The sequence below is a fragment of the Mustelus asterias genome, unplaced genomic scaffold (genome assembly GCF_964213995.1).
Source record: "Mustelus asterias unplaced genomic scaffold, sMusAst1.hap1.1 HAP1_SCAFFOLD_400, whole genome shotgun sequence".
NCBI lineage: Eukaryota > Metazoa > Chordata > Chondrichthyes > Carcharhiniformes > Triakidae > Mustelus > Mustelus asterias.
The window spans coordinates 388,145-400,445 of NW_027590355.1; the positions used below are offsets into that span (position 1 = coordinate 388,145).

General features: G+C 49.2%; 1 protein-coding gene across 1 annotated transcript; it reads right to left on the minus strand.

Annotated features, from left to right (window-relative positions):
• Positions 1-3,182: 3,182 nt before the first annotated feature.
• On the minus strand, positions 3,183-11,832 carry LOC144486566 (uncharacterized). Its single transcript, XM_078204621.1, has 3 exons — positions 11,766-11,832; positions 7,436-7,606; positions 3,183-4,233 (listed from the first exon to the last, which is right to left on the minus strand). Exons 2-3 carry the CDS (start codon positions 7,507-7,509, stop codon positions 3,936-3,938), a joined length of 372 nt encoding a protein of 123 aa, XP_078060747.1. The 5' UTR covers positions 7,510-7,606; positions 11,766-11,832; the 3' UTR covers positions 3,183-3,935.
• Between the last annotated feature and the right edge of the window lie 469 nt (positions 11,833-12,301).

Below are 12,301 nucleotides of genomic sequence, written 5' to 3' on the forward strand. Positions count from 1 at the left end.
ATCCCCTTCCCTCCTCCCCTGACTCTCAGTAGGCTGCAGTCCCGCACCCTCCAATATCTCACCAGAGTGTGGACAGAATCGACAACTCTGAGGACACCGGGGGTACTGTTAGTTTGCAATAAATCCCCAATTGTGAATTCAAGCAGGTTCCACGAGACTTTCACAATCCGGAAAGAATCAACACTTCAAATGGTAAATGCAAAAGCTTTATTCACTATTAAAGGACAGAAAGATAACAAGTTAAAAAGATAAAAAGGCGTAATATAATTAACAGCAATGAACAGTAAGAGGAGAATGTTTAACTTGAACAATCAAACAGACTTTCCTCGGTTGCTCAGTCTGAAGGTGTGAAGTGATAATTCCAAAACCTGAATAACACGAGAACAAAATGGCCACTCCAAACCTTCATTTTTACCCCCGTCACTCACACTCTCTTCACTCAAATTAGCCCAAGGGTTGCCCAATAATTGGGTCATTTAACCATCTGCTGATGAATAATTGGCGCCGATTCCCACTTGCTTTTTTTAAAGCTTAACGCTTATTTATTAGTGTCCCAACTAGGCTTACATTAACACTGCAATGAAGTTACTGTGAAAATCCCCTAGTCGCCACACTCCGGCGCCTGTTCGGGTACACCGAGGAAGAATTTAGCATGGTCAATGCACCTAACCTACACATCTTTGGACAATTGAGCAAGGGGCAATTTAGCATGGCCAATCCACCTAACCCGCACATAGAGTCATCGAGTCATAGAGGTTTACAGCATGGAAACAGGCCCTTCGGCCCAACTTGTCCATGCCGCACTTTCTTTTTAAAAACCCCTAAGCTCATCCCAATTGCCCGCATTTTGCCCATATCACTCTATACCCATCGTACCCATGTAACTATCTAAATGCTTTTTAAAAGACAAAATTGTACCTGCCTCTACTACTACCTCTGGCAGCTTGTTCCAGGCATTCACCACCCTTTGTGTGAAAAAATTGTCCCTCTGGACACTTTTGTATCTCTCCCCTCTCACCTTAAACCTATGCCCTCTAGTGTTAGACTCCCCTACCTCTGGGAAAAGATATTGACTATCTAGATAGCTGATCTGTGCCCCTTATTATTTTATAGACATTATAAGATCACCCCTCAGCCTCCTACGCTCCAGAGAAAAAAGTCCCAGTCTATCCAGCCTCTCCTTTCACTCAATCCATCAAGTCCCAGTAGCATCCTGGTAAATCTTTTCTGAACTCTTTCTAGTTTAATAATATCCTGTCAAGAATAGGGTGAACAGAATTGCTCACAGTATTCCAAGTGTGGCCTTACCAATGTCTTGTACAACTTCAACAAGACGTCCCAACTCCTGTATTCAATGTTCTGACCGATGAAACCAAGCATGCCGAATGCCTTCTTCACCACTCTGTCCACCTGTGATCCCTAAGTCATCTTTCAGACCGTGGGAGGAAACTGGAGCACCTGGAGGAAACCCACGCAGACACGGGGAGAACGTGCAGACACCACACAGACAGTGACCCAAGTCAGGAATCGAACCCGGGTCCCTGGCGCTGTGAGGCAGGAATGCTAACCGCTGTGCCACCCGTGCATCTCCTGGTGTTTTAATGCAAATGCTTGCTAAAAAATGAGACTATTTGAATAAGGCCCCATTCCTTTTCCAACTGAGTGTAATTTGCCAAGGGTGTGAAAGTTTGGAGTTTAGCCACTTACAATTCTCATCATTTATGACTAATGTATTTAAAATCAAGCATTAATTATGTGTAATTATAAAATGTAAAAGATTATAAACTTTGTGTTACAGATTATATTCCCAGCCTTTTGAATAGATCTATTGATTAATTTCTTATTCTTTAATTGTCTCATAATTAAGGCTCTTCACTTTACGAATCTGGCTGGTTTCCAGTAATGCAGTAACTGCGGGTTGCTCTCGGCCTACCTCCTGCTCCAATCCACACTTCCACAACTCCCATCCCCTTCCCTCCTCCCCTGACTCTCAGTCCCGCACCCTCCAATATCTCACCAGGGTGTGGACAGGATGGACAACTCTGAGAGCCTCACAATTATCCTCACACTTCACACACTCCTGTCGGAGTCACTGGAGAGCAGTCGGGAACTGGAAGCGTGACTGCTTCCCCACTGCCACCCCCCCCTTCGTTGTCCCGGGAGCTGGGGTGGGTTGAGTGAGCCGCTCTGTCCAAGTTTTAGCACTCACCTAATGAAGGAGCGGCGCTCCAAAAGCTCGTGCGACCAAATAAACCTGTTGGACTTTAACCTGGTGTTGTGAGACTTCTTACTGTCCCAGTTTGAGCAGGCTGGTCCATCCACTCAGCTGCTGGGAGCAACACTGAAGTGTAAAGTGGGAGTTGCTGCTGGATGGAGGACGTGAGTTACCCCCAGACTGCAATCAATCTCAGCTCCTTCAGTCGGTGCAGCCCCTGAACCTAAGCTCAGAGAAACTCTGCCCATCACCCAGTGTTAGACAGTTCATTAACAGAGTTAATATATTGCACGCTGGTTAGTGAGAGTTCACCTTCTTACTAAACAAACCCTTTGGGATTTTTACATGAAGAATCGGATAGATTAATACAAGAAAATGATGCTAAAAGAGCACAGGGAGATCCCATTACATAACACAGAGCGTGATGCCTTTAGCAGTAGAATAACAGCATGAACTGGGTCCCACGGGGCTGGACTTTGTATCGTCGGGATGGGGAGTTGAGGGGGTAAATTGGGGTAAATTGCACTCAGTGACCCCGAGTCGTCACCTCACAATATTCCCCTTTAGAGAGTGTGCGAGTCCCATCACAGATGAACGGGAAGCTCCAATGAGTTGCTGGTTTCAGTGGGGGGCAGTCGGAGCCCCTCTACCTGATGGGGGTGGGATTGGGGGACGGGGGGGGGGAGGTAGGAAACTGAACCCCGGAGTTGTTGCTTCCATTGTATTGTATCCCAATAGGTGGTAAATGTCACTGCCCCTGAGGAGGGCATCAAATCAAACATAAAATTAATAGGATTAATAAATCTCGAATTAAATGACTTCGAATTTGGATTTTCTTACCCTGTGATGTTATTGTACCTTTCAGAGATTTTTTTAAAATCATGTTCTCTGCCGCTCTCAGTGTGCCGAGTTATCTTTGGGAGTCCTTTTATTGCTACTTAAATGGGGTTTGTTTATTTTTTACTTTGGGATTTATGATGAGCTGCATTGTTAGGAGGAAGGCCATATGTTTTTGGACAGTTTTGTTTTCTTTCCTAGGGAGTTTAAGGTATCATTTACTGTTTGACTGGCAGTAGTTTGAGTTTTGGAAGGGACATTAAGCTGGAAAGAAGTGTCTCTCTCTCTCCCTGGTTTTGGAAATTTTGCTGGTTAGCTGAAAGCAAGGCTTCTTGCCTTCCTGGAGTAAATAATCTGTTGTTGTTTGGTTTGACCAGAGTCTCTTCCTGGTGTTCTGGGAAGCTAATCTGACTTCAAACTATTCTGAGAGTATCAAGAGAACTGCCGCTTTCAACCAAAGGACTCAATTCCAGTATCACGTGAGCATTAGTCTTTGCTGTGTTGAACTTGTTTAAAGGGTTTTGTCTATGGGCGGTTTTGGTTTGATTGGAACATCTTAGATGTATTTGTTAAGGGTTATACATTATCGTGATTGTTTTGTTTGTAATTGATAAAAGATATTGCTAATTTTCTTTCCATACAGGTTAACTACATTCTTAATTAAACCTTGTTTGATAAAAGCTCCCTACTGGGTCTTTTGAATCACACCTGAAGTGAAGCCTATCATGCTTATCTGAGCCAAAGTCAAGATGCAAAACTCATGACCCAGGTGGGCTCCATAAAACACTTTCTACCTGAACGATGACAATCTGATATTGACAATGGAAAGATTATTTGGCGAGTCCAGCCCAGTGACACTGTTCAATGCTGATTCGAACACCCGTTAGTGCAGCAGATCTGGCCATTTCTCATTGTTCATTGCTGCTTTTGCCTCATTAACTCTTGCTTTGGTGTCGAGACGAAACCACTTGGTGCCTCCGCCCAGGTCTGCTTTGTATTCCTGCAGTGCTTCAAGAACCCTTCCCTCTGCCTCCTTGTCCCTCACCCGTACTTCATGCTCACGCGTCAGTTGTCGGGGGTTTCCTGTCTGAAGTCCACGGCACCGTTCCGTGGGATTTTTAGAATGGCCCACTTTGTAATATGTGGTGTTTGCCTCATGGATTAAATGTGATGTGTATACCCTAAAGGGGAGAAGGAGCTTACATTTAATCAGCAATTTTCACAATCTCCGGATCTCCCAACATTCCCAATCTTGTACACAAACATCCCAAAGTAGCAACATGAGGAATAACAAACACTGACACAAGAGACACATATTGGGAGGGGTGGGGGGGGGGGGGCGGCAGCTCTGACACACGGAGGGGATTTGAGGAGGGGGGATTGGAAAGGGGTTCAGATGGGGAATTCCTGAACTGTGGCTTTTTGATACCTGGCCACAGTTCAGAAGAACTGAGTGAAAGATTGGGAAAGATCCTAGCCGATTCTTCCACTTTACTGACCCAGCCCGACAATCAATCAGCTGTCTGGAATAAAAAAAAACCTAAAAACCAGCAATTTCAGGAAATTATTTCAGATTTTTGCAGTGATCATTAGTCAGAGTTCACTCAAATTCCTTAGAATCGGGAAGTGTCACAAGTCGGCTTACATTAACACTGCAATGAAGTTACTGTGAAAATCCCCTCGTCGCCACATTCCGGCACCTGTTCGGGTACACTGAGGGAGAATTTAGCACGGCCAATGCACCCTAACCAGCATGTCTTTCAGACTGTGGGAGGAAACTGGAGCACCCGGAGGAAACCCACGCAGACACAGGGAGAACGTGCAGACTGCACACAGACAGTGACCAAAGCCAGGAATCGAACCCGGGTCCCTGGCGCTGTGAGGCAGCAGTGCTAACCACTGTACCTTCGTGCTACCCCTGGGATGTAACATCGTCAACCAACAATCATTCTAGTTTCCCCTTCAAAATGAGCGGAATGACTCTGTACATAGCCATTAATTAAAAAATAGTTACAGCACTGAATCATTTCTCTGTCTGAACTCTCAGACTGTGCTTCCTCTGTCTGTAATCTCAGACTGTGCTCCCCGTGAATGTAGTCTCAGACTGTGTTTCCCTTGTCTGTACTCTCAGACTGTCCTTCCCCTGTCTGCACTCTCAGACTGTGCTTCCCCTGTCTGTACTCTCAGACTGTGCTTCCTCTGTCTGTACTCTCAGACACTGCTTTCCCTGTCTGTACTCGTAGACTGTGCTTCCCCTGTCTGTACTCTTAGACTGTGCACCCCCTGTCTGTACTCATGGACTGGGCTTCCCCAGTCTGTACTTTCAGACTGTGCTCCCCCTGTCTGTACTCTCAGACTGTGCTTCCCCTGCCTGTACTCTCAGACTGCTCCCCCTGTCTGTACTCTCAGACTGCTCCCCCTGTCTGTACTCTCAGACTGCTTCCCCTGTCTGTACTTTCAGACTGCTTCCCCTCACAATTATCCTCACACTTCACACACTCCTGTCGGAGTCAATGGAGAGCAGTCGGAAACTGGAAGCGTGACTGCTTCCCCGCCCACCCCCCCCCCCGCCCCCCCACCCCCCCCCCCCCCCCCGCACTCCCCCCCACCCCCCTCCCCCACCCCACCCCCCCTCCCCCTCTCCCGCCCCCCCCAACCCCCTCCCCCACCCCCCCTCCCCCACCCCCCCTCCCCCCCACCCCCCCTCCCCCCCCACCCCCCCACCCCCCCTCCCCCCCACCCACCCCCGCCCCCCCACCCCCCATTCTCCCCCCTCCCCCCCAACCCCCCACCCCCCTCCCCCCACCAGCCACCTCCCCCCCACCCCCCCTCCCGCCACCAACCCCCTCCCCCCCCACCCCCCCACCCCCCTCCCCCCCACCCACCCCCCCCACCCGCCCCTCACCCCACCCACACTCCCCCCCACCCCCCCTCCCCCCCACCCCCCACCCCCCCTCCCCACCACCATACCCCTCCCCACCACCACCCCCACCCCACCACCACCCCCACCCCCCCTCCCCCGACCCCCCCTCCCCCCCACCCCCCCTCCCCCCCCCAACCCCCCCTCCCCCCCACCCCCCCCTCCCCCCCACCCCCCCTCCCCCCCAACCCCCCTCCCCCCACCCCACCCCCCCACCTCCCCCACCCCCCACCTCCCCCTCCCCCCCACCACCCCACCCCCCCCTCCCCCCTCCCCCCCCACCCCCCTCCCTCCCGCCTCCCCCCCTCCGCCCTCCCCCCCCTCCCCCCCTCCCCCTCCCCTACCCCCCTCCCCCCCTCCCCTCCCCCCCTCTCCCCCCTCCCCCCTCCTCCCTCCCCCCCCTCCCCCCCTCCCTCCCCCCCGTGGGGTGGGTTGAGTGAGTCGCTCTGTCCAAGTTTTAGCACTCACCGGATGAAGGAGCAGCGCTCCAAAAGCTCGTGCGACCAAATAAACCTGTTGGACTTTAACCTGGTGTTGTGAGACTTCTTACTGTCCCAGTTTGAGCAGGTTGGTCCATCCACTCAGCTGCTGGGAGCAACACTGAAGTGTAAAGTGGGAGTTGCTGCTGGATCGAGGACGTGAGTTACCCCCAGACTGGAATCAATCTCAGCTCCTTCAGTCGGTGCAGCCCCTGAACCTCAGCTCAGAGAAACTCTGCCCATCACCCAGTGTTAGACAGTTCATTAACAGAGTTAATATAGTGCACGCTGGTTAGTGAGATATCACCTTCTAACTAAACAAACCCTTTGGGATTTTTACATCAAGAATTGGATAGATTAATACAAGAAAATGATACTAAAGGAGCACAGGGAGATCCCATTGCATAGCACAGAGTGTGATGCCTTTAGCAGCAGAATAGCAGCACGCACTGGGTCCCACGGGGCTGGACTTTGCATCGTCGGGATGGGGAGTTGAGGGGGTAAATTGGGGTAAATTGCACTCAGTAACCCCGAGTAGTCACCTCACAATATTCCCCTTTCGAGAGTGTGCGAGTCCCATCACAGATGAACGGGAAGCTCCAATGAGTTGCTGGTTTCAGTGGGGGGGCAGTCGGAGCCCCTCTACCTGATGGGGGTGGGATTGGGGGACGGGCAGGGGGGTGGGCTGGATCCAGCAGCTTTGATTGGGTGGGAGGTGTTGCTGAAGATATCAAATTGCCCCGAGAGGGGATGGTGGGGTGGGGTGAGGGGAAAGTATGACTGGGATAAATAAACCCAGAATTAAATTACTTCACATTGTAAAACACACTTTGCAGAGTCCAGCCCAGTGACAGTGTTTGCTGCTGATTGAAACCCCCTGTGGGAGGGGAAACATGACCATCGCCACGGAACTGGGATGTCAGTTCCGGATAACACTAACCAACTTCATGCCCAGTATCACATTTAGCAACACATCATTGTTACCTGAGAGCTGCTCGAAATCGTGTGCGGCGAATCCAGTGAATCTGGTACTTTCTGTTTCTCAGCAACTGCTCCATCCTCGCTGCTGGGCTGTTCGTCTTGTTTTGTAAGCGACAGGTTGATCAATTCACTCGCAACCTCATCAACCTGAGAATCCTCTGATCTTTGTCCACTCTGAAGTTGAGAAAGAAGTAACATTCATAAAGCACCTTCCACAATCTCCACGTCATCCAAAATTCGACAACAAAAGACATCCCAAGGCAGAAACGTGAGGATAAAGGAACCCAGACCCATGAGGGGGGTATTAGGAGGGGGGAAACTGCCTGGTCACAGGGCGGGGGGTCACTAAGGAGAATAAAAGGCAGCAATTTCTGACTTAAAATCCTGAGCCAATCAGCAAATTCAGGGAAAAGCCGAGAATCGAAGATAACCAGAAACACTTTCTCTGTAAACTGGGTGTAACCTCCTCACTCAGAGAAATGTCTATTTCCATAGAAGCAAAGAACTTTACAGTGCAGAAGGAGGCCATTCAGCCCATTGAGTCTGCACCGACCACAATCCCACACAGGCCCGATCCAACGAAGCCCAGCCATTTACTCTGGCTAGTCACCCTGACACCAAGGGGCAATTCAGCACAGCCCAATCCACCTAACCCGCACATCTTTCAGACTGTGGGAGGAAACTGGAGCACCCGGAGGAAACCCACGCAGACACGGGGAGAATGTGCAGACTCCGCACAGACAGTGACCCAAGCTAGGAATTGAAACTGAATCCCTGGTGCTGTGAGGCAGCAATGCTAACCACTGTGCCGCCCCATTGTCCTTCATAAAGGATGACAGTGAATCTGTGGATACTACACAGCCCGGAGGCTGGTGATAAATCCGTCCCAATATTTAACCTTTCCCTCAGGATTTTAGACACATTCCCAATCCCATTCGTGTCCATCCCAAATAACCTGTCCAATCCCTTCAGCATTTTAAGTTCCTCAGTCGCTCCGTCTCTGAGCCTGTGTCTGTCTAAAAAGTCAAACTGGATCTGAATAATGTGTAGCCTGAATATTGCAGATTCTCCTGATCACTTTCCACTCCACACAGTCCCAGTATTCTCAGACTGTGCTTCCCCTGTCTGTACTCTCAGACTGTGCGTCCCCTGTCTGTACTCTCAGACTGTGCTTCCACTGTCTCTACTCTCAGACTGTGCTTCCCCTGTCTGTACTCTCAGACTGTGTGTCCCCTGTCTGTACTCTCAGACTGTGCTTCCGCTGTCTCTGCTCTCAGACTGTGTGTCCCCTGTCTGTACTCTCAGACTGTGCGTCCCCTGTCTGTACTCTCAGACTGTGCTTCCACTGTCTCTACTCTCAGACTGTGCTTCCCCTGTCTGTACTCTCAGACTGTGTGTCCCCTGTCTGTACTCTCAGACTGTGCTTCCGCTGTCTCTGCTCTCAGACTGTGCTTCCCTGTCTGTACTCTCAGACTGTGCTTCCACTGTCTCTACTCTCAGACTGTGCTTCCCCTGTCTGTACTCTCAGACTGTGCGTCCCCTGTCTGTACTCTCAGACTGTGCTTCCGCTGTCTCTGCTCTCAGACTGTGCTTCCGCTGCCTGTACTCTCAGACTGTGCTACCCTTGTCTGTACTCCACTGTCTGTAGTCTCAGACTGTGCTTCCACTGTCTGTACTCTCAGACTGTGCTTCCCCTGTCTGTACTCTCAGACTGTGCTTCCCCTGTCTGTACTCTCAGACTGTACTCCCCCTGTCTGTCCTCTCAGACTGTGCTCCCCCTGGATGAACTCTCAGACTGTGCTTCCCTGTCTGTACTCTCAGACTGTGCTTCCCCTGTCTGTACTCTCAGACTGTGCTTCCCCTGTCTGTACTCTCAGACTGTGCTTCCCCTGTCTGCAGTCTCAGATTGTGCTTCCCCTATCCGTACTCTCTGACTGTCCATCCCCTGCCTGTACTCTCCAACTCTGCTTCCCCTGCCTGTACTCTCCAACTCTGCTTCCCCTGCCTGCACATTTGGGAAAATGTGTGTTTTACCAACAGGTGACTGTCAGTCTCAATGATCTGGTGAAACGTCTGCAGTGTCTGCCGTTCGATATTGTAACCTGTCAGTTTCTTTACAGCCTCTTCATGCTCGCTGTCAGACAGCTGTTCCTGATATACAAATACCATTTCATTGGGGGAGCCAGGCTGAGGCTGAAGAAGCTGTACAACCTCAGCAAACACTTCACCAGCATTCTCTGACCTTCCCACATAGAAATCATTCGTGCAGCAAACGCGGATCACGTAGGTTTTCCCACTCTGAAGTTGAGAAAGAAGTTACATTCATAAAACACCTTCCACAATCCCCACGTCGCCCAAAATTTGACACCGAAAAAACATCCCAAGGCGGAAGAAAAAACACAGACCCATGAGGGGGACATTAAAAGGGGGGCAAACTGCCTGGTCACAGGGTTGGGGGGCGGGGGGGAATGACAGTGAATCTGTGGATACCACACGGCCCAGAGGCTGGTGATAAATCCTTCCCAATATTTAACCCAGTGGTTCCCAAACTTTTTTCACTGGGCCGCACTTTCAGAATAAAAATTTGCTCGTGCCACACCGAATTTTTTATTGATCATAAATACATTCAAAAACAACTCCGAGCAGTGCTTGATTCATAACATAGAACACAACTACTTTATAATATGATCATGGGACATCTAGAAAGTATAAAACAATGCTTGTTTAAACCATGTTTCAATGTTTCTTTGATTGTTCTTGAATCTTCCCGCCACACTTGCCATCCCCTCTCGCCGCACCAGTGTGGCGCGCCGCACCCTTTGGGAACCACTGATTTAACCTTTCCCTCAGGATTTTAGACTCATTCCCAATCCCATTCGTGTCCATCTCAAATAACCTATCCAATCCCTTCGACATTTTAAAATCCTCAGTCGCTCCGTCTCTGAGCCTGTGTCTGTCTAACAAGTCAAACTGGATCTGAATAATGTGGAGCCTGAATATTGCTGATTCTCCTGATCACTTTCCATTCCACACACTCAATATCACTCACTGGGGAAAATGGACAAAATTACACTCAATGCTCCAAGTGCGGCCAGAACCAAAGATTGACATTGGTTTCAATACTCAATGGATTTGCTCTCCCCGTGTCTGCGTGGGTTTCCTCCGGGTGCTCCAGTTTCCTCCCACAGTCTGAAAGACGTGCTGGTTAGGTGTGTTGGCCGTGCTAAATTCTCCCTCGGTGTACCCGAACAGTCACCGGAGTGTGGCAACTGGGGGATTTTCACAGTAACTTCATTGCACAGTAACGTCATTGTGACATGAATAAATATACAAATAAGGATAAGGAAACCGCCTGTGATTAAAGATAGAAAGCTGTGGAAATACACAATGGGTCAGTGAGGTAATGAATTGGGGCTCAGAGAGCAGGAGACGGGGGTTTGAGAGGTTGGAAGAAAGTAAAGAAAATTATTTCATGGTTTTCAGTTTAGTCGATTGTGGGAATGTGAGAAACAGAGAGTGAAAGAGTTTCCCACTTTGAGGTGGTGGAAAAGACTGAGTTAGAGTTGGAGAGGATCAGTAAGTCTCGATTTGATGATAGTGAGGGGGTGGGGTGTCTATCGTTCTCTAAATGTCATTGGGACTGGGTAAAAGGGATCAGAAAAAATTCATTAGGAAAGAGATTGAAGCGTGTTCAGGAAAATCACGCAGGTGTTAAACCAAGAATCCTTCTTTTTATTCAGGAATGGTGGCTTATAAATTGCCAGGAATTTCTCGCTACGTTTTCCTGGTCCCCAATCACCCTGACAGCGTCAAAGAGTCTCAATTCTCACTCACGGAGATCATTAAAACATTAAGAATCTGTTTCACTGCTTTGCAAACTCATAACTCACCAACGTACCCATCAATTGCAACTCTGTGAAGCACAAAACATGAGGAAAACCATTCGGTTCATCACAGCCCCGTCACCCAGAAAGACCCCCATCATTCCCCAGAAAACAGGGGGAACCACTGGGCACAATTTCACGTGGAGCCCTCTCTGAGGGTGCCACCCCACAGAGGACCCCGGGCTGGTATCCGAGTCGCCGCCCGGGTGAGATTGATACCTGGAGCAGAAATGCCAGCGAGCAGTTACCTGGGAGAGCAGATGAAAAGGAATTGGAAACTATTGCAGACACTTTGCAGAATAGTGCAGACAGTGTTGGGGTTCCCCGATACTGTGTCACAGCAGGTAGCTGGAGTAATGCTGATATCCCACACACACCTGGAGATAAACCCAAAACTCCACGTTGAATCTTAAATATTCCACAGCTAAATATTGAAACAGATAACTCACCATTTTCAGTTGGAATGCCTCTACAGTCCCGTCTGTTTCTCTCCTATATCTGGCAGCTCAGATATTGATAAACCGGTTTCAATTATGATGCGTCATTATTTAATTAATTGTTTTACTGTCATCAGTGCATCATTATCATTGGAAGATTCCCAAACACTCTCAGCCCACAGAGAAACACCTGGAGCATAGAAACGGATAATATGGAATAAATACCAGGATCTGGGAGGAACTCCAGTGTGGTCAGTGATCCAGTATTCAGGGTCTGTGGGGGTCTAATTCTCTCTTTGTACAATGTTACTAGTACAGCTTTGGAATGTTGAAATGTTAGTTTCTGTCTCTCTCCCCTGATCCATGACATCAATTGTGTTTTTTGATTGAGATTCACATTCCACATCCTGTTGGGACAGGAGTGCATTGGCTGGTTGGTTGGTTGGGGAACAGGTTTGTCACTGGCAAAGATCACCAGGTTATTTAGTTCCTGGAATGTGTTGAGATAGTTAAATCTGCGCTCACTCACAGTACAACGTGCCTATAAT

Bases quoted from the DNA above. Each gene is read 5' to 3' on its own strand.
- LOC144486566 (XM_078204621.1), bottom strand. From the start codon at position 7,509: ATGGAGCAGTTGCTGAGAAACAGAAAGTACCAGATTCACTGGATTCGC. The intron at 4,234-7,435 runs GTAACAATGATG...TCTCCCCTTTAG, and splicing joins CGATTTCGAGCAGCTCTCAG to GGTATACACATCACATTTAA.